General features: G+C 42.3%; 2 protein-coding genes across 2 annotated transcripts; one reads left to right on the top strand and one right to left on the bottom strand.

Moving 5' to 3' along the window:
* Positions 1-1,214: 1,214 nt before the first annotated feature.
* Positions 1,215-6,807, bottom strand: LOC110538407 (proteasome activator complex subunit 3). The gene is made up of 11 exons (XM_021625214.3): positions 6,657-6,807; positions 6,062-6,094; positions 5,828-5,890; positions 4,412-4,516; positions 3,658-3,712; positions 3,302-3,417; positions 3,095-3,163; positions 2,868-2,935; positions 2,709-2,763; positions 2,537-2,623; positions 1,215-2,411 (listed from the first exon to the last, which is right to left on the bottom strand). Exons 1-11 carry the CDS (start codon positions 6,699-6,701, stop codon positions 2,331-2,333), a joined length of 777 nt encoding a protein of 258 aa, XP_021480889.2. The 5' UTR covers positions 6,702-6,807; the 3' UTR covers positions 1,215-2,330.
* On the top strand, positions 6,782-19,060 carry LOC110538404 (next to BRCA1 gene 1 protein). The gene is made up of 19 exons (XM_021625206.3): positions 6,782-7,257; positions 9,556-9,618; positions 9,719-9,737; positions 9,843-9,865; positions 10,023-10,208; positions 11,344-11,421; positions 11,583-11,779; positions 12,109-12,234; positions 12,517-12,720; positions 12,928-13,087; positions 13,243-13,512; positions 13,665-13,872; positions 13,994-14,281; positions 14,380-14,541; positions 14,666-15,083; positions 15,205-15,287; positions 15,677-15,752; positions 15,931-16,027; positions 16,245-19,060. Exons 1-19 carry the CDS (start codon positions 7,156-7,158, stop codon positions 16,416-16,418), a joined length of 2,934 nt encoding a protein of 977 aa, XP_021480881.3. The 5' UTR covers positions 6,782-7,155; the 3' UTR covers positions 16,419-19,060.
* Positions 19,061-19,318: the final 258 nt, after the last annotated feature.

Raw genomic sequence — 19,318 nt, forward strand, 5'->3', positions numbered from 1 at the left:
GAGGTTGAAGAGGCGCTGTCACGCCTTCTTCACCACACTGTCTGTGTGGGTGGACCATTTCAGTTTGTCCGTGATGTGTACACCGATGCTCAAGTTTAAATTTGATCCACCCGAGTGTGTCTAACCACAAGTCAGAGACCACTATGATGACACACCAAATGTGTTTGATGTGTCCTTTTCGTCTTCTAATGCCTCAAGGGGAAAGTAATCCAAACTGAAATTAATCATACTACATTACTGAGTTTGGGTAATCCCAAAATTACATTGGTTAACAGATTACATTTAGAAAGTAACCTACACAACCCTGCCCTTGACCAACCAGCAGCCAATTCTAGATTATTTCCCATTATTTAGCCTGTTATACATTACCTCTTGGGTGCACTTCCCTATCTCTATATCACCACTACTCGAGTGCATAGTGTAGTGCCCTCAAACTCAACCCTGGACCTCGAAGCCAATGCCAATTATTTTTTTCCTTTTCTTCCATTGTTCCCCTCTAATCGGGGACCGATTTAGACCTGGGACACCAGGTGGGTGCAATTAATGATCAAGTAGAACAGAAAACCAGCAGGCTCCAGACCTCTTAGGGTAGGTAATTGGGTTGAATACTGCTGTAGTAGATTAAAGTTACCCTATAACCATGTATCCATCAACAGTTTTTATGTGAGTAAAGGCCTGCCGTATACAAATACATCACGACAAGTGTGATAGAAACAGGATGTGTCCTTATAATTTTGTAAATGTTCACAATTTCTTTGTACGACATAGTGGGCTCTGTGTCGGTAAAATTAATTGTGCGACAAATTGCGGTGGAAATGATTTCTTACGCAATTTGATAGAATACTCATCACGTTGAGGTAGATTTGCATGTTGTGTGGTCCTCCCACTGCAACTTGGTAAAGCATGCAGTTGTCTACACTACAGGGTGCTGAAAGTGCAGTGATGAACTTGATGCTCTTTTCCAATAAAATCGAGGGTCTTAATTTGTATGCTAGTGACATGATCGGTGCTTAACTGCCAATTAACACATTCTTGTTCTTATCATTTAACCTAACCTATCCAGTGTACACTATCAGCAAACTTGTCTAGAGACCATGCGAACCAGATTGGGCAAATTCGCCATTTATCGCAACACTGCGTGACAAAACTATCGGTAGAGCGGAAAATGCCATGGAAACGTAAGAAAAAAAAAAAGTGTCTGATGGAAACACCTCTGGTGGGGAAAGGCTTTTAATGCAGATTTGATCACATTTGTATGAATATCTGTTGCAAATTAGATAGAAACCTAGCGATGAAGTATTTTGCCCCCTCATCCTGAGGTTAATAATTTTCACAGCAAGGCTTGAATTCAAATACACAAGCTCTTTGAGACAACAGTTTCAGCATATACAATAGGTGAGAAACCATGTAATTCTCTCAAGGATGTATTAAGTAAAAATATTTATTCTTAAAACAAAATTACAATTAAGGGAGAGATACAGTAAAGACACTTCTCTCATCACATAGCATCTGGATGTGAGAAAATTACAGATCATCTGGCTTTTAACACAATTGAAACTCCCAAGATCAGAGTGGGAGTGGATGGGCATTACATATTGTGCTGGAAACAGAACATAGTCCTTCACAATGTACTTGTGAGTAGTCCCTTAAGTAAAACTAAATAAAAAAATAACTGACAGGACTGCAAGCTACACTACGGCTAAAATGCAGACTGAGCATTCCCACACACTCACCTTGACAATCTCACATACAGCTAATTTTAGTTACCACCAAGCACTTCAGAATCGTAAAAATAATTCCTTAAAAACAAAACTAAAGATAAAACAGACAAAGTATACCTGTGAAACTCCCATGACAGTTTCCAGACAAGACATATACACTACAAGCACACAGACATGGACAAGGACACAAAAAGTTTCATCTGACCTCCTACCAACCTTGTGGAGGCCGGCCATGTTTGAGTTCAGTTCAAGCCCGCTTGATTGGTCGACATGGAGAAAAATCCATAATCAAGGTACAACCTTCTCACAAGTCCTGGAAACATGGATGTTTCAGAACATGTCTAAGGAGGTTCTTTTGAAGTCCACCTTGAGGGAATTGATGATAATAGTCCAGAACAAAGCCCCCGTTACAGTCAATGGCTGCATTCACACAGGCAACCCAATTTGGAGCTTTGTTCCACTAATTAATTGGTCTTTTGACCAATCACATCATATCTATTCAAAGCTTATCTGATTGGTCAAAAGACTAATTAGTGAAAAAAATATATATCTAAATGTTGCCAATGTGGCTGTTACTAGGAGTTGGTGAGAAGAGGATAAGTGGAGTGTTCAGTAGAGGGCTTCATTGTTGCTGCTTCGTGGCCTCTTGATCTTCTCTATGTTTTTCAGGATCATGTCATGTAATGTCACCTGCAAGCAGATGGGGGTTTGGTTATTACGGTAAACAAATATCTGCACCAGAACATGACAGGCTAACAACAAAGTTGATACAACTTGGTTGAACAGAGCCAGAACAGTGTGCATGTATTTCTCACATATTGATTCCTCAGCTCTGACACAATGATCTTGAGGCTGATGTATTCCTTCTCGTCTATTTCAGTCACCGTGCGCTGGTAGTCCTCCTGCAGACAGATGGATGGTCAACAACGAGAGGACTCAGGGCAGCAGATTGGATGTGGATGTAAACAGTATGCAGTTAACACTTACCACATGAGGGTACTTTGTAATTTTTGAGACTAGCTTCGCTCTGGTGATGTAATACCTGTTGAAAACAAATGTTTGAGACAGTCCAAGGAACCGCTGTAGATTCATAAGGGATTTTTGTGAAGTAAATAAAAACACAAGGTAGTGTATACTGTGGCATACCTGGAAATTTGGTCCAGGTAAGAGGCTGCCTCTCCTTCCACAGTCCTGAGCTCAGCAACAGTTTCCTCCTGTAAACAGAAACAACAAGGCCAGCATCATCTGACAGAAAGGCAAAAGACTGCAAGTACTGCCCCCTAGTGTTGGAGATTTGTTCATGTTTGGAAAAGTAGACCAGAAGCTAGACATGTGAATGTCTCTGCACTCATACTGATGGGAAAGTATAATACCTGGATGGATACACCAAAGTTGTTACCATCCTCTATTCTGGGGATTAAGAGCTGGACCCACATTTTGACCTGAGAGTGAGAGACATACAGATGAGACAGTCATTTCTTAACAGTAGATCTCCACTAAGCAATTCAGAGTGGGAGAGCCCTCAAAAAGCAATAAAATAAATCCCTCAAAGAAAAATGGCTGTGTTTGTGGGTACATACTGTGTTGCATTTCTCTATGAGGGTTCTTATTTCTGGCTTGACTCTTTCGATCAGGTCCACCAGCTGGCCGTTGCTCTTTATCATCCCCCCTGGCATGGCAAACACCTTGGGGCCATCTAGAGATGTGGGATTGAGAGGTCAAACATCCAAGCAGCTTCTAGCTAATATAGAATACTGCAAATCAGTCAAGTGTAGTCTACTCTTCTATCAAGAAATGTATTGAAGATGAATGGTTCTGGCATAAGTCGGCATTGACAGACATTAAGAGATATCAACAAGCGTATTTACAGTACAGCAATGCCATCAGACTTACGATGCAAGTATTAAATGGCATGACAACAGGCAGTAGGGTTTACCTTGACAGTTATCATCATCTAGTCCATCTTCCATTTTCCGTTTTCTGGAATTTTGCTATAAACATTAACCTCGGGTTAACATAGGCATTACTTCTGTTACAGGTAGGTCTCCCTAGATCAAAGGGGTTCCACATTTTTCTACCTCGAACAGTAATGGTCAAGAGCTTTGAGCACAGTGACCTGCTGAGAGTCAATGAACCATTCTGTTTATGTCTCATTAACATTCTTTCACAGTGTTATGTTAAAGTGAGTGAGAGACTACTGGTGTCCACTTTGTTCAGGGTAGACTCTTTTCAGATGTGGAACATACCCTTGTAATCAGACTAATGAAGTTGTTATGCAGCGCCAATATAAACAAATGGTTGCTAACTGTGGTTGCAGGTCTTTGTTCCAGCCAAGCAGTAACACACCTGATTCTACTTTTCATAGTCTTCAATCAAGATCTGATTTGCTAAATCAGGTGTTATCTGTAACCATGGGGGCGGCAGGTAGTCTAGTGGTTAGAGCATTGGACCACTAACCAAAAGGTTGCTAGATTGAATCCTTGAGATGACAAGGTAAAAATCTGTCATTTTGCCCCTGAACAAGGCAGTTAACCCACTAGGCTGCCATTGTAAGAAAAATAAATCTTATTTAACTGACTTGCCTAGTTAAATAAAAAAATTCAACATGTAATTGACTAAATCATGTTTGGTATTGAATGTATACACTTTCATGATACTGATTTGATGCAAATGAGAATCCATGAACTTACCACATCTACTCCATCATGGCTATTGTTGAGAATGATTGGGTCTGGTACTTTGATGTTTATCTCTGAGTGGATCTCTTTCAGGTCTGCGACATTCAGAATGGGCTCCTGGAAAGGATGAAGAAATCAAATCAAAGTATTTGTCACATGCGTCGTAAACAACAGGTGTGGACTAACAGTGAAATGCTTACGGGCCCTTCCCAAAAATGCAGAGAGAAATTGAAAAATAATATCGCGTGGAATAATTACACAATGAATAATGATAACTTGGCTATACTAACTCGATGTGCAGGGGTACAAGGTAATTGAGGTAGATATGTACATATGTTGGGGTAAAGTGACTAGGCAACAAGATAGATAATAAACAGTAGCATGTGATGAGTCAAAAGAGTACAAAAGGTTCAATGCATATAGTCCAGGTAGCTATTTGGTTAACTATTTAACAATCGTATGGCTTGGTGGTAGAATCTGTTCAGGGTCCTGTTGGTTCCAGACTTGGTGCATTGGTATCGCTTGCCATGCAGTAGCTGAGAGAACAGTCTGACTTGGGTGGCTGGAGTACTTGACAATTTTTAGGGCCTTCCTCTGACACCGCCTGGTATCGAGGCACTGAAAGGTAGTGCGTACGACCCAGTGCTTGCGGTCGGATGCCAAGCCGTTGCCATACCAAGCAGTGAAGCAGCCAGCCAATATGCTCTCAATAGTGCAGCAGTAGAACTTTGAGTATCAGAGGGTCCATGCCAAATATTTTCAGCCTCCTAAATGGGGAAGAGGAGTTGTCATGCCTTCCTCACAAATGTGTTGGCGTGTGGAGTAGAGCTGGGTGATATGGACAAAAATCCATAGCACAATAAATTGCCTGAATTGATGCAATAACGATAAATTATAACAATGTGCACTACAGATTATTTTTTTTATTATCTACTACTGGTTTGATGTTTGTAGCCATCAACTGTCCCATTAACAATCACCCATATTAGCAAATGTATCTAACTTAAAATTTCTCTAGTATAGGCTACTTATTGTAATGATTGATATCAGCAAAATTCTTGTGATTGGTGTTGATAATTTTCAGTTTATTGTCCCAGCTCTAGTGTGGACCATGTTAATTAGTGATATGGACACAGGAACTTCAGGCTCTCAACCCGCTACATACACTACAGCCACGTCGATGGAGGCGTGCTCGGCCCTCCTTTCATGTAGTCCATGATCAGCTCCTTTGCCTTGCTGATGAGGGAGAGGTTGTTGTCCTGGCACCACACATCCAGGACAACAAGGGTGGTGCCAGGACAACGCATCACAGCTGACAACACATCATGTCAGCTGTGACAGTACTTAAGGGCCTCTGGATTAACCTAGATTCTATTTTGACAAAGAAATGTACAACAATACAATCCCTGTTAATAGAATATGAATTACCTTCAGAAAGCTGTCAAGTTCCAGCAACTTTTTGGGGAAAAAGTCTGCAACCAGGTTTTCAGCCTAGTAAAGAACAAAGTTTTTTTTAATGAATGGTCACGTGTGCACCAGCATCAGTATATACATGATGCCTCCTAACAGTTATTTGTGGTTGTTGGTCAAATTTCTGAAATAGAAGACTAGGACCATCAAAAAACTAAAATAAGAACATGTTGACATAATATTGATACTCACCTCACCCGTGATCCGCTCTCTGAAGGCGTCAACCTATGAGAAAATAATAATAATAACTTTTCGAACACATCTTATGACATGTGATGATAAAGAAAAAGCACGTTGAATGACAGTCCAATAACACCACGTGCCATTTGATGGAAGCAGCTGTTCTTACCACCCGTTTTTTTTTTCGTTTTTCCGTGTCTTTATCTGTAGCTTGCAGGCGACCTATCTAGTTAATTCTGTACATATGCTAATGTTATCGCTCTCCCCAAGAACTGGTAGTGTTATAGCAGATGAAGTGGGAAATATTTAGTTACTAAACGTACTAGCTAAGTTTCTGCAGAAAAAGACAGCCCTCGTGCGTGGTGCGGGATACTGTACACAAACAAACAAATCGATACTGTCAGGTCTCAACAGGATAGATAAACAAACACCACTTGACTGAGCTCAGATTCTCTAATAAAACATTCATAGATGCTAATAATATGATGCTAATAACGTAGCTAGCTACTATAAGCAATGAGCAAAATGTAGCTAACCTCCCTAGCTAGGCCTGGCAAGCATTCTCAATTATTCCATTTCTGCGTCAAAGTAATTGTGAAAACATTACCTTTGTTTTGAGGTCATTGTCTACCTTAATGCCCTTTGAAGACATAATTTGAAACAAATCAAATTAGCTGATATAAACAAAACAAAAACGGTTTTAAGTGGGTCGTTGTTGCTTTTGCCGCACACTGCTTCGAAATCAAGTTATGACGTAGAAAAGATGCGACTCGTAAAACAACCACGTGGACCAAAAAAAAAGTATCACTAGCTATTTTTCTCGTGGATTATTTTAAAATACAAGATTATATATTGATTAAAAAAAGTTACGTCCGTGTGTTATATTAACGGTGTGTCCGTGTTTATTTTTGGGCAACATTGATTCAAATATGCGTTTCTGTCACGTGATCATATGGGTGTGTTTACATAGCTGATGATGTAAACAGAAAAGACGCCTCATCCGGATAAGTCACATACCATAAAGGCAGACTATCTGTATTTATCTCGGCAATAGTGATTCATTTTTGTTTTCCTTGATATGTTTTAATTCATAGAAACAAGGAGCAATGGACTTCTACATCAATTTGAAGGTGAATTTCAGGGGGAATGCGAAGAATTTTCTCCTGTCAGGTTCAGAGACGAAGAGTTGGGAGTCAATGGAGGCCATGGTAAGCAATTATAACGACGCTGGTGTTTTCATAGCAGCATTCATCTTGGCATACCTTTACTGAAACTAAAGCTATCAACCATCGATCGTCGGCCGCTTATTTGCTAAATGTTGTATACCTTGTATAAATGATTGATACCCTTTAGTTGAGAACATTGTTCTAGCTATGACAATCCAGTATTGAACAATTTAGGGCCTAATGTTAGCTAGTAGTTACAGTAGCTAGCGATCTAAACGAACAGAATATCAGTACTACAACAACATCCCAGTCGCAACAACATAATATCGATCAATGCTAAAATAAGAGGCGCTGCTATTTATAAAAGTGTATATATTACAATAGGCCTTCATTTTTCTGAAGATACATTAGACATTAATTTGTTGCCTGCCCTGCAGAGGGCATCCACGTAGATGAGTAAACATTTTTATTTCACCTTTATTTAACCAGGTAGTTGAGAACAAGTTCTCATTTGCAACTGCGACCTGGCCAAGATAAAGCAAAGCAGTTCGACACATACAACAACACGGGATTACACACGGAATAAACAAACATACAATCAGTAGTAATACAGTAGAAAAATCTATGTACAGTATGTGCAAATGAGGTAGGATAAGAGAGGCAAGGCAATAAATAGGCCATGGTGGCGAAGTAATTACAATATAGCAATTAAACACTGGAATGGTAGAATGTGCAGAAGATGAATGTGCAAGTGGAGATACTGGGGTGCAAAGGAGCAAAATAAATAAATACTGTATGGGGATGAGGTTGATTGGATGGGCTATGTACAGGTGCAGTGATCTGTGAGCTGCTCTGACAGCTGGTGCTTAAAGCTAGTGAGGGAGGTAAGTCTCCAGCTTTAGTGCATTTTTGTTGTTGTTGCAGTTCATTCCATATGACATATGACATGTCAATGGTAACAACAACAGTAAGGAAGACCAGTGACATTCTTGATAGGAGCGCTTTAATCCGTGGCTGTCAAAATAGACTACAAGCAGAACCTATCTACTCATGGACAATCTGACTAACGTTTGTGGCTGCTTTGCGTGATGTATTGTTGTCTCTACCTTTTTGCCCTTTGTGCTGTTGTCTGTGCCCAATCATGTTTGTACTGTTTTATGCTGCTACCATGTTGTCATGTTGTGTTGCTACCATGCTATGTTGTCATGTGTTGCTGACATGCTATGTTGTCTTAGGTCTCTCTTTATGTAGTGTTGTGTTGTCTCGTCGTGATGTGATGTGTGTTTTGTCCTATATTTTAAAATAAAACAATTAAATAATCCCAGCCCCATCCCCGCAGGAGTCCTTTTGGTAGGCCATCATTGTAAATAATAATTTGTTCTTAACTGACTTGCCTAGTTAAATAAAGGTAAAAAAAATAAAATGCCCCATTATCATCTATTATTCAGTTGCATCATTTTTGGATTAATTCATATTTACCCCAGTGACACTTTATTGACAACAGTCAGGCTATTGAGATGGATGGCTACACTGCATGCTACAGTTAATGTTGCTAGTTCTCTGTGGTTCTCATTTCCTTTTCATAAATACAATAATATAACATATTACTCGCCTATGATAGCTTGGTTCGTGTTAGTACTGTACTCTATTTGACGTCAGTATGTGGAGGGTATTGATTTGAGGGCGAGTCTGGCTTATGACACTTGAGGCTTCTGTCTCTCACACCAGGGTTTAACAGCCCAGCCATATGATGTCAAAATAAACATTTTAGCCAAGCCTCCTCCTCTGACAACATCCCCTTATGCCAAGATGTCACTTTCCAAAGCAAGGCAATAAAATATCTTGCAGTGGGCTGAATTCGCTCTCTTCCCACAGTAAAATGGGAAATCTTAATTTCAGTGAGTGCAAGGTGAATGGTGGATGCCAGTTGTTGGTTTTCCAATAAGGAGAGCTTATGAGACTGTTTTCCTCTGAATCTCCTGGCAGCAGCAAGCTCAGACTCCATTGTCACTCCACTGTCCAGTCACCAGTGACGGAGTTCATCCTCATTGAAATTGCCATTGTGTCTCCATGTTGCCATGGCATTGCCTTCAAGGAGATCAGTCAATTTTCCTTTCAGGCATCATATGCTACATCATAGCCCTGATTGTTCATTCAATTAGCAAATATGGGATACTACGGCATAGCATAAATATAACCGTGATAACATGATTGCTTTTTGGCTCTCCTTGAAATGATCACTTTTATGTCATTTGGAGGCGCCTGTCCTTTGTTTGAGAAACAGCTTGGTAAGTCATGTAATACACTGGTTGGTTTATAGATTGTGTCTTTTGTCTACAGGTGAAAAGGTCCTTTGGCCTGTGTAATCTACAGGTTACTTATTTTGATGAGGAGAATGAGGAGGTGAGTGAGAGCAAAGAATTACAGCAATGTTAATTTGTTGGGAATGGTAATATAATGCTATTACAATGTTGTTGCAATACCTTTCCATTTTGTGTTTCAGGTATCCATAAACAGCCAAAGTGAGTAGTAAAGCACCAAACATAATATTGTGTTATGTTTTGTATCAAACATAATATTAGTTGTTCAATGTAACATGTCCAATAATTATATTTTTCCTCTTCTAGTGGAGTATGAGGAGGCATTAAAGGTAGGTGGTAACTTAAATCTGACTCCTGTCCCTGCTTAGGCCTTATGATGACAAAAGGTTCAAGTGAAGTGGAACTGTTACCTGAGGCAGGATCCAAAATACGCCTTCAAGTAACAAAGCAATAGATTAACCATCATTACTCTGTTTATTTCATCAGAGTGCATCCAGGCAAGGGAACCGGCTGCACATGAATGTGTATGAGACCAGGGGTCAGCCCACGCGTGTGCCGGCCAAGGCCAGTGGAGGGGAGCCCAAGAGAGGGTTCCGTCCCCCACAGCACTGCCCAACCCTGGCTCAGGTGGTGAGCCGGAAGGTCCAGGCTGCTGTCCCCGAACAGGGCATGGTAAGGACAGAGCTATAGATATACACACTGCTGTATACTTCCTACCTAATAGTGCTGAGCGATTAACCAACATTTTGGTTATGTTTCGGTTTTTAAACAACTAATTGACCGATGTTGGTTAAATTATAGGGACTGAGTGGTGCAGCGGGCCAAGGCACAGCCTCGCAGTGCTAGAGGTGTTACTACAGACCCAGGTTCGATCCCGGGCTGTATCACAACTGGCCGTGATCGTGAGTCCCATAGGGCGGCGCACAATTGGCCCAGTGTCGTCCCGGTTAGGGGAGGGTTTGGCTGGGGTAGGCCGTCATTGTAATATAAGAATTTGTTCTTAACTGACTTTCCTAGTTAAATAAAGGTACAAAAAAAAAAGGTTATATATATTTATTTGAATTCCATTTCATTCGTTTGCGCACTTCCATTTCGCTCAATGCGCACATCTCAGTTTCTCTAGAGATAAATTAAATCCAGCCTGAACTGTGTGATGTAGAAGGGAGTTGAAGATTCCGAATGGCCCATATTCGACATAATTTAGCGCATACAATGTGGTAATGAACTACAATGACCATAATCCATTGCGTGGGGTGATATAGAGAGCAACTGTTGCTTCGTGAGGTACCTCTGCCAGAAAATACACAATCTATTTAGCAGTCATAAAAGTATGCCTTATTTACTTTCAAGAACTACATTTTTAGATTTTGTCAGACTGCATAGGCAGCAGCTCTATAGAGAAGAGATGACTTGAAATAATAAAGTAATCAAATAAAACAAATGTAATATACACAACAACTGAAATATTTTATTAAAGTTCAGTGAATAAATGATGGTTGATAAGCAGTAATGGGCAGTCACTACCTTCATGGGATTTTTATGAATTGCTTTAGTCTGTGTTACAGCATTCAACCCACATAATGCATAGTGTATTTAATGTTGTTTTTATAATCTAATCGACCTCGGAAGTACTTATTGCTCAGCACTATTACTTTATAAAGCGAATTCTTTCAAATTGAATGAGCTTTTGTGTCATTAGGTAATCATTTAATACAAGTAAAGACCAAACTTAAATCATTGTGTCCTAAAATAAATATGACTTAATTGTCTGATTTCTCACCAATGTGTTTCTACTTTGGTTTCCAAGGTGATCATGAAAGAACTAAAGGGGACCAAAGAGGAAGATAAGACGCCTCCAGCATGGTTTACATCTTACATGGAGAAGGTGAGGAGGTGATTTGGAAATTACTGCGGTTTTATCTTCAATGAATGTACTATTTAGAATCATACCACTTAACCTTGACATTATATGGTTGTATGTGTATATTTTTATAGATTGAAATTAAACTCACTAGCTAACCAGTAACCCAAACTCTTGTCATCCAGTTCAAAGACCAAGTAGTGAGGGAGGCAGTGGAGAAGATCTGTCGGGAGTTCTCGGGCCAGTGCTGCATCCACAAGCCCATTGGGGCTGAGGCCCAGATCCCTGAGGTGACCTCCTCCACCCTGCCTGGGGGTCCTAGTTCCACACCTGCCTGCAGCAGCTGCCGGGGCCAGACCGCTGGGGGAGGATACCAGTGCAGGTGAGAAGGGGAGGAGGAGAAGAGAAGTGGCTCAGAGAGAGACTAGGGAGGACATTGACAAATGTGAATTAGTTCAAATGTGAGTAAAGGTAAATAAACACTAATGTAATCAGATATTTCTTACATGTTTTTGTAAATAGCCTACTCCCACTTACTTTTAATTTAGTGCCTCCAACATACATTGTGTTGCTCCAAAACAAACAAATTCCTTCGATCAGTTGTCATTTCCATTTCTTCAGTATGCGAAACCTAAGAAGATCAGTTTAAAATAATCAGAAGGCCCTTTGTTTGGTGTGCCGCTCCCTGAATGTCTGGTGTCTTTTTCCCAGTGTGTGTACGTCCTGCACACTGTGTGAGCCCTGCAGCTTCTCCCACGACCCCAGCCACAACCTGGTGAGAGCCAGAACACCCCTCTCCATCCCTGAGCACGGCTCACCAGCCCCAGACCACAGCAGGTAAGACCAGGGTTAGAAAATATTACATATTGTAACAGTTACATATGTTCCGTTTTTGGAACCTCATTTAATGCTTATGGGGTGCCAATGTTAATTAATTCTTGTTTTTGGGGCTGCTACGGTTTGATATGAGAAATTACTCTCCATTTTGGTGGTTGTTTTGTATTTGTAATTTTCAATCCTACAATGATCATTGTCATCAGAAAGTTGTCAGAACTGTATCTGTCCTATGATGGCCAATCAGAAACCCTTGCACTCTTCCCTTCCCTACCTCGTCCCCAGGTTCTACCGGCGAGGGGACCGGAGCTTCCGGAAGGCGGAGAAGCAGCGTCTGAAGGCTGAGAAGCGTCAGCTGAAGGCGGAGGTAAAGGAGATCAGGAAGCAGCTGAAGATGGAAAGGAGGGGCCTGCAGTGGAGTGCCGCCGGAGACGGGAGCTCCTCCCCCGTCCTGCTCCAACCCAGGGCCACCCAGGCCAACAGCCCGGAGTATGTCTTAAAGGGACAGTTCACCAAAATTAGATGAAAGTAGATACTGCTTGCAAGGCTTGGTATTCAGTATATCTTGAGGTCAAATCAGTGAGAGGCACAGGTCTTGTCTCTAGTTAGACTGCTGTCAAATGGAGGGAAAGGACAGAGGGAGTTGTGCTTTGGAGAGAGATGTTTAATAGTGTATTTTGGGGCTTTGACCCGCAGGCGTCCCAAGCGGCCATGCCCTCTGGTGGTGCCAGCCATGACGGCCCTGTTTCTGGACGAGAACCTGCCTGATGGGACTCGTCTTCGCCCGGGCACCAGGTTCATCAAGTACTGGAAGATGAGAAACACTGGCAGCGTGAGCTGGAGCTCTGAAACCAAGGTACTATTATGGGCTGAGGATGCACCTGGGATATGCACATTATCTGAGGTTACCATTGACAGCCACAGTAATCTTAGCAGAAAGAGAGGACACGACGATGAGAGTTAGACTGTCAATGTTATGTCCCCCCCCCTCTACCCCCATCTCCTTCTCAGCTGAAGTTCATGTGGGGGAATCTGGCGGTGGCGTCGGGTGACCGCTGGCGTGAGGTGGCTGTGCCTTTCCTGCATCCAGGTCAGGTGGGCGTAGTAAGCGTGGCCCTATGCGCCCCGGCCCTAGAAGGCTCATACACCTCCCACTGGCGTCTGGCACACAGTGGGGAGCAGTTTGGCCCTCGCGTCTGGTGCAGCATTGTGGTGGACCCCTTGGCCCCTGCAGCCATGATGGCAGATGGCGTGCTGGTGTCGCCCTGCGTCACCCCACAGGCAAGTCCACCCACCCTCTTGACTTTGGTTCTCAGTGGCCAGTCCCAAACTGCTATACAATGCTGTAGTTCTCTGGAAAAGATGGTAGTAATCTCAGTTAAGTGTGTATTCTGTCTGGGTAACATTTGTTTTGATCTGCTGGTGCTCTACAGGGGAAGAACACCCTCTCCACAGATAAGGGTGGGAAGTCTTGTGCTGCAGCCTCTAGGGATCAAGCACTCATGTCAGTGGACCAAGGCGAACGAGAATACTACATTCCCTCTGTGGACCTGCTCACAGCCCAGGACTTACTCTCCTTTGAGCTGCTGGACATCAACATTGTTCAGGAACTAGAGAGCGTGCCCAACAACACCCCGGCAGGTAAGCCTTCCATTGCTATTCACATGCTAAATCTGCAGGGTGTTCTTAATCAGTTGACTGCACTTAGGGTCTCCCCGTCTCTTTTTCTGAATTTCTATCTCATTCTCTCTCTTCCACACAGATATGACCCCGTGCATATCCCCTTTGCCCCATGACGGTCCCCTGCAGGAGAAGCCCACCCTGCGGTTGATCCAGGAGGAAGCAGAGGCCCATCAGGCCCAGGGAGTCACAAGCATCCAGCCATCTCAGGGCCTGGTGCCAGGGGCGGAGGGGGGCCGGGTTCCAGCCCAGGAGGAGGGAGAGGAGGATATGAGCGGGACTCAGTTTGTGTGTGAGACGGTGATGCGCTCGCTCACACTGGAGGAGGCCCCAGACCACACACCCCTGCGTGGGAACTGCCCCGGCAAAGGTGATTTTTATTAATTAGTTCCATATGAAGCCTATGTTAATACCAGATTAAGGGCCATAACATTGTGTAACCAAAATTCCTTTCCCTGATCTTCACAGTGGTCCGCCCAGCAGCCCAAGGGGGCTCCGCCTCCTCTTCTCTTAAAGGGAAAGGTGTTGAGAAGCGTTTGGAGGTGAGGTCGGAGAAAACCCGGGACATATCCCCCGTGGCCCCAGCCCTAGCACCACCCCAGCTGGCTATACCAGAGCTGATGATGCCAGGTGATTGGCCCAACTTATCCACCTGTTTTCAATTAGTTGATTGGTTGATAAATACCACTTGAGCTCAAATCTGGGCCCTGTTGTCCGGTAAAAAACAACAATTAAATAGTTTGACTGTTTGCAGATGAGGGACTGGAGTCAGACATCGAGAGCATCTGCATGGACGCCAGAGGGGACAAAGACAAGGGCGAAGATAAAGGAGAGTTGACAGAGGGGAACAGGGGAGCCCGCAGCCGTTCCTCCTCGGCCTCATCCGAGGATTACATCATCATCCTCCCTGACTGCTTCGACACCAGCCGCCCGCTGGGAGAATCCATGTACAGCTCCGCCCTCTCCCAGCCTGGAGATGCCCCCGACACGCCCACAGACCCTGACAGCCAGGGCCGTACCACTCCCGAGGGGGAGCAAGATGAAGCAGAAGAGACCGTTTCAGGCTCCAGCAGCGCCAACGATATGCTGTGCACCTCCCAGACTTTGGACGCCGTGCCCCTAACCCCTGTGGTGGTGGCACCCCCTCGGCTCAACTCAGCTCTTACACCCAGGTGAGAAACCTTGGGCCAGCAGTGCTTGGAAATAGGTTTACAGTGCTATTACACATTTTGACAGTGCTAAATTGCTGAGATGTTCCAAAATGTAGACGTATATTGTTGGTGTTGTCTTCAGCCTAGACAGCAATGATCAGACCGAGGCAGCAGCAGAGTCCCTGGACAGGACTGAGGTCTACCAGCAGGGAAAGTCAGATGATGGTAAGGAACACACACGGTCACATACTGAACAGTAGTTCCAGCAACTAAAGGAAACAAAGTGTTTTTGCTCGTCACATGAAGGCAGTTGGGCCTAACTGACGACAATGCCCTAACAGTAATAATGTTTTCTGCTTGCTGCAGTGCCTTCTTGCTGTCTGATCATTCAGCGGTAATATTGAATGTACAATGTCTGCTTGGTTCTAACAAACACAAGTACTAAGCACTAGATCAATGACTATGGAGGAGAGGTCTGCTTGGAGTCATTCTTGTCAAAGAGCACCTTCTATACACTCTCCTCTAGAGCTCTACAACTTATCCATATGAGCATATCGGTATATCCTTATCCCAGAACATAACCAACCAGTCATCTCTGTGGTTGTGTCTGAAAGGTTCCAAGCACCCAGACAGCCAACCAGACAGCCCATCTGCTTCTGGTGACTCAGAAGACAACTCTGAAGACCCTAGGTGGGACCCTGATGTGCAACTCAGTCAGTTCAGATGCTAATATTTTCCGAGATCTCTTGTTAAAGAGATTGTTAAAGTGGAACTTCAATTTAATGATGTTAGTGTTAGCTAACCAGAAACAAAATGGTGTCAGTAAGACTCAATCCCTGGCCCTCTCTGTCTGTCTTGTTCCTTCTAGGCACCCAGGCATCACTGGAGGCCTGGTGAAAGGAGCCCTGTCTGTCGCAGCATCCGCCTACAAGGCTCTGTTCACTGGGCAGCCTGGCCCAGTGCAGGTCAGTCCTCCATTCACTTCCTACAGTGCTGTTAATGATGGCATTCACGGTCATCCTTTTTGCAATCTCAGAAGATTTCTATATCATATTAACATGGTGGTTGAGACATCGAACTGGAATGCCACCACCGTACGGCTACTTTAGCATGTCATTACTGACTATCAGAGTCAAGTTAGTATCTAGGTGTATTTTAAACCCTATGCTGTCCTTCCTGCAGCCCCCAGTGGATGGAGCCACCCAGGACACCATGATGGGGGTGTTGGTGGAGATGGGCTTTGGTGACCGGCCGCTCAACCAGCGGCTGCTGAAGAAACACAACTACAACCTGCTGGACGTGGTCAATGAACTGGTCCAGATGACCGACAATGACTGGTACTCCACCCGCTACTGAGGAGAGAGGGAGGAGGAGGAGCTGGGGTGGTGTCATGGGTGTAACCTCTGCTGCCTTGACCTCTTGTCTCTTCTTCCTCTCTTAGATTTGGCCCAAGTTGACAGGAGATATCCTGGTTATGACCTAAAGAGACATTCCCACGGACTTTGGGATATTTAGACTATCAAATAGCTACTGTATGTATGTATGTTTGTAGATTAATTTAACATGTCTGTTTCTGGTTGTTAGCTTTTGCATAGGAAAGGGGGAGACTGAAGGGGGGTGGATGAGGTGGGCTACTCTTTCCAGGAGAACACCTTCATTGCTGTGTTAACAAATGGCAAACATATCACAAGTTGCTATCGCGGAGCCATTCCTGTTAAACAGTATACTCACCCTTGAAGTCATTGATTGGAATACAGGCTGAATATGCAGCCATAGACCAGGTATATTCAACAAGCGTTACAGTATGTGTACGTTTAGCTGAAGGGGTGATGGGTGTACTATTTATCACAGAGCCAGAACCATATAGGTCTTACCAAATGATAAGCTGTGGCAATAGTCAACATTGTATGATGTTAATCAACTTCATAGAGTGTTTGCATAGTGGACACGTCAGGTCCTCGTTCCAAGCATGAATGACTGTCAGTGTTGGAGAATGCTATGCTTCTTTCAGATCACAGCAATTAAACACACACACACCCACATGCTTAAACCTTTCTCAGCTTAACTGTTCAAAGTATCAGCATACTGTAGACATATGATGTGTATCTTATTGATTGAAGATCATCATTCCCCTACTTTCTGTGATGTCGTGCCATGGCTGACAACATGCTATGGATATTTGTGCGTAATGATGTACACAAGAAATATTTTTGAAATGAGGACCATTACATTGATGGTCCATTTAGTTCCATTTTGAGAGGGTAATTTAATCACCAATCTTAACTAGGAGTATATTTGGGTTTAAAAATAATCATGTAAATATAATATAAAAATGTTTTTTTTTTTTTGCACATGGAAGACAAATATTGATGCAAACCCAAAAGACTAGCTGCTCAAGAAGTGAAGGACGTTATCATTTTTAAGATCCTGTTGAAGGGATTTTATTTATCAAGAAATGAATTAACCTCCTTTACAAAATGTCTTCAATCTGCTCAATATTGTCCTCAGAGGGAGGGGGGTTATTTTCAGAACCATACAGGGGGCCTGGTGATCATGATATATCAAAAGCATTGACTCGTTCCACTTGGTATCATTCTTTAAACTTGGTATCATTTTTTCCACTTAGTATCATTCTTTTAAAAAATGTACGTCAAGTTCTTTCAAAACTGAAATCAAGCAGTATGTAACAAGTTTGAAATACTTATTTTTTTTCCAATATGGAAATGCTAACGTGTTAGGAGGTAATCTTAGGAGGTAATCTTAGGAGGTAATCTTAGTTAAAATATTTTTGGTTTTAGACTTGATTGCTTGAGGGCTGTTTTGGAAATGTTAAGGAAGATTTGCCTATGTTCTTCTGGTTGAAGCTTGTTCATGTCATTGTGCTTGAATTCCCACTGTTCTAATATGTTTATATTTGAAGAAAAGATACTGGAAGGTTTTGCTTAAGTCTTGTACACTATGGGGAACATGACAGGGTTGTGAGCATTGTGAAAAATAATTAGTTGCCAGTCATATAACGTAGCAAATTGATATTGGTAAAAATCATTAGTACAAAAACCCTTTGAATCGACCCTATTTTGGTATAGTGTAGTCTTAATGGTTCTTAGGGTTTGTCTTACCAAAGGATGTGTCTGCTAAATGACTAAAATGTACAGTCCTACCAGGTGATGGTATCTGATTTATTACCACTTATGAGTCAACTGTCAAGGAGAAACTGAATTCAAGGACAATAAGGATTGTGGTCTTTTGAATTAAAATTAAAGTAAGCTTTTCCCACATATGTCAGAAATTATGGCAGGTTAATGGAGATCAGAAACCGTGTGATTCATACATTTCTCCATACATGTACTTGAAACATTCATACCTTCCATATATGGGCAGGATATTTTCATAGAGGATGAAGAATAAGAACTCCAAAAAGTTTTGGGGGAGGGATAATGTGCAGTTTGTCTGAACTCTTTCTGTGTTGCACTTAAGACTTGCCTGGAACCTTGACATTGAATTGCATTGCATTCTAGGTCGGGCAGAATTTAGCATATGAATCAGGAAAAGTTTATACTCACGACCTCTACAAGCCAGAATGTTGAATAAAATTATATTTTAATGTACTTTACCGGCATGCACACATGATAAAAATATATGCATTACTTGCCGAGCTCGTGCACGTGTTTACATGGTTTTGCGCACGCTTCAGGTGATAGAAATCTGAATGTAATTCTACTTTCCTGTGGATATTGTCTCACATTCCTTCCACCAAAAGGACCAACCACACAGACAACCGGTAAAGTACGTAAAAACTATTTTATTCAACATTTTGGCTTGTAGAGATTCAAACGCTCATTTCTGCATACCTAGAATTCAATGTTGGGTTTCCAAGCAATTAAAATACATAGGCTACCTGTGATGTACAAATATCTGTCTCTAATAAAAGTCACTACACTTAATGTCACTTATTTGAATAAGGCTAAATAAAACATTTAAAATGCTCACATACACAACCAGGAATCAATGTATTTATTTGACTTTGTTTAAAAAAAAACATTGAGTAGGCAACCTGCACTATGCAGATATATATTTTCTGGTTGCTAACATTTATCTAATTTCAGTTTGTGACTAAACGAGCAAGTGCAGTGTAAAAAGAATTGTACCATCTAAACCACTTAAATATGTTCTATAACCAAAAATATTGTATTTTCAGCTGTTTGAAGCTGGTGTACAAAACAAAGTAAAAGACTCAAATAAAACAATCACGGGAA

This window comes from Oncorhynchus mykiss, chromosome 12, assembly GCF_057628025.1.
Source record: "Oncorhynchus mykiss isolate SJ-2025 chromosome 12, ASM5762802v1, whole genome shotgun sequence".
Classification (NCBI taxonomy): domain Eukaryota; kingdom Metazoa; phylum Chordata; class Actinopteri; order Salmoniformes; family Salmonidae; genus Oncorhynchus; species Oncorhynchus mykiss.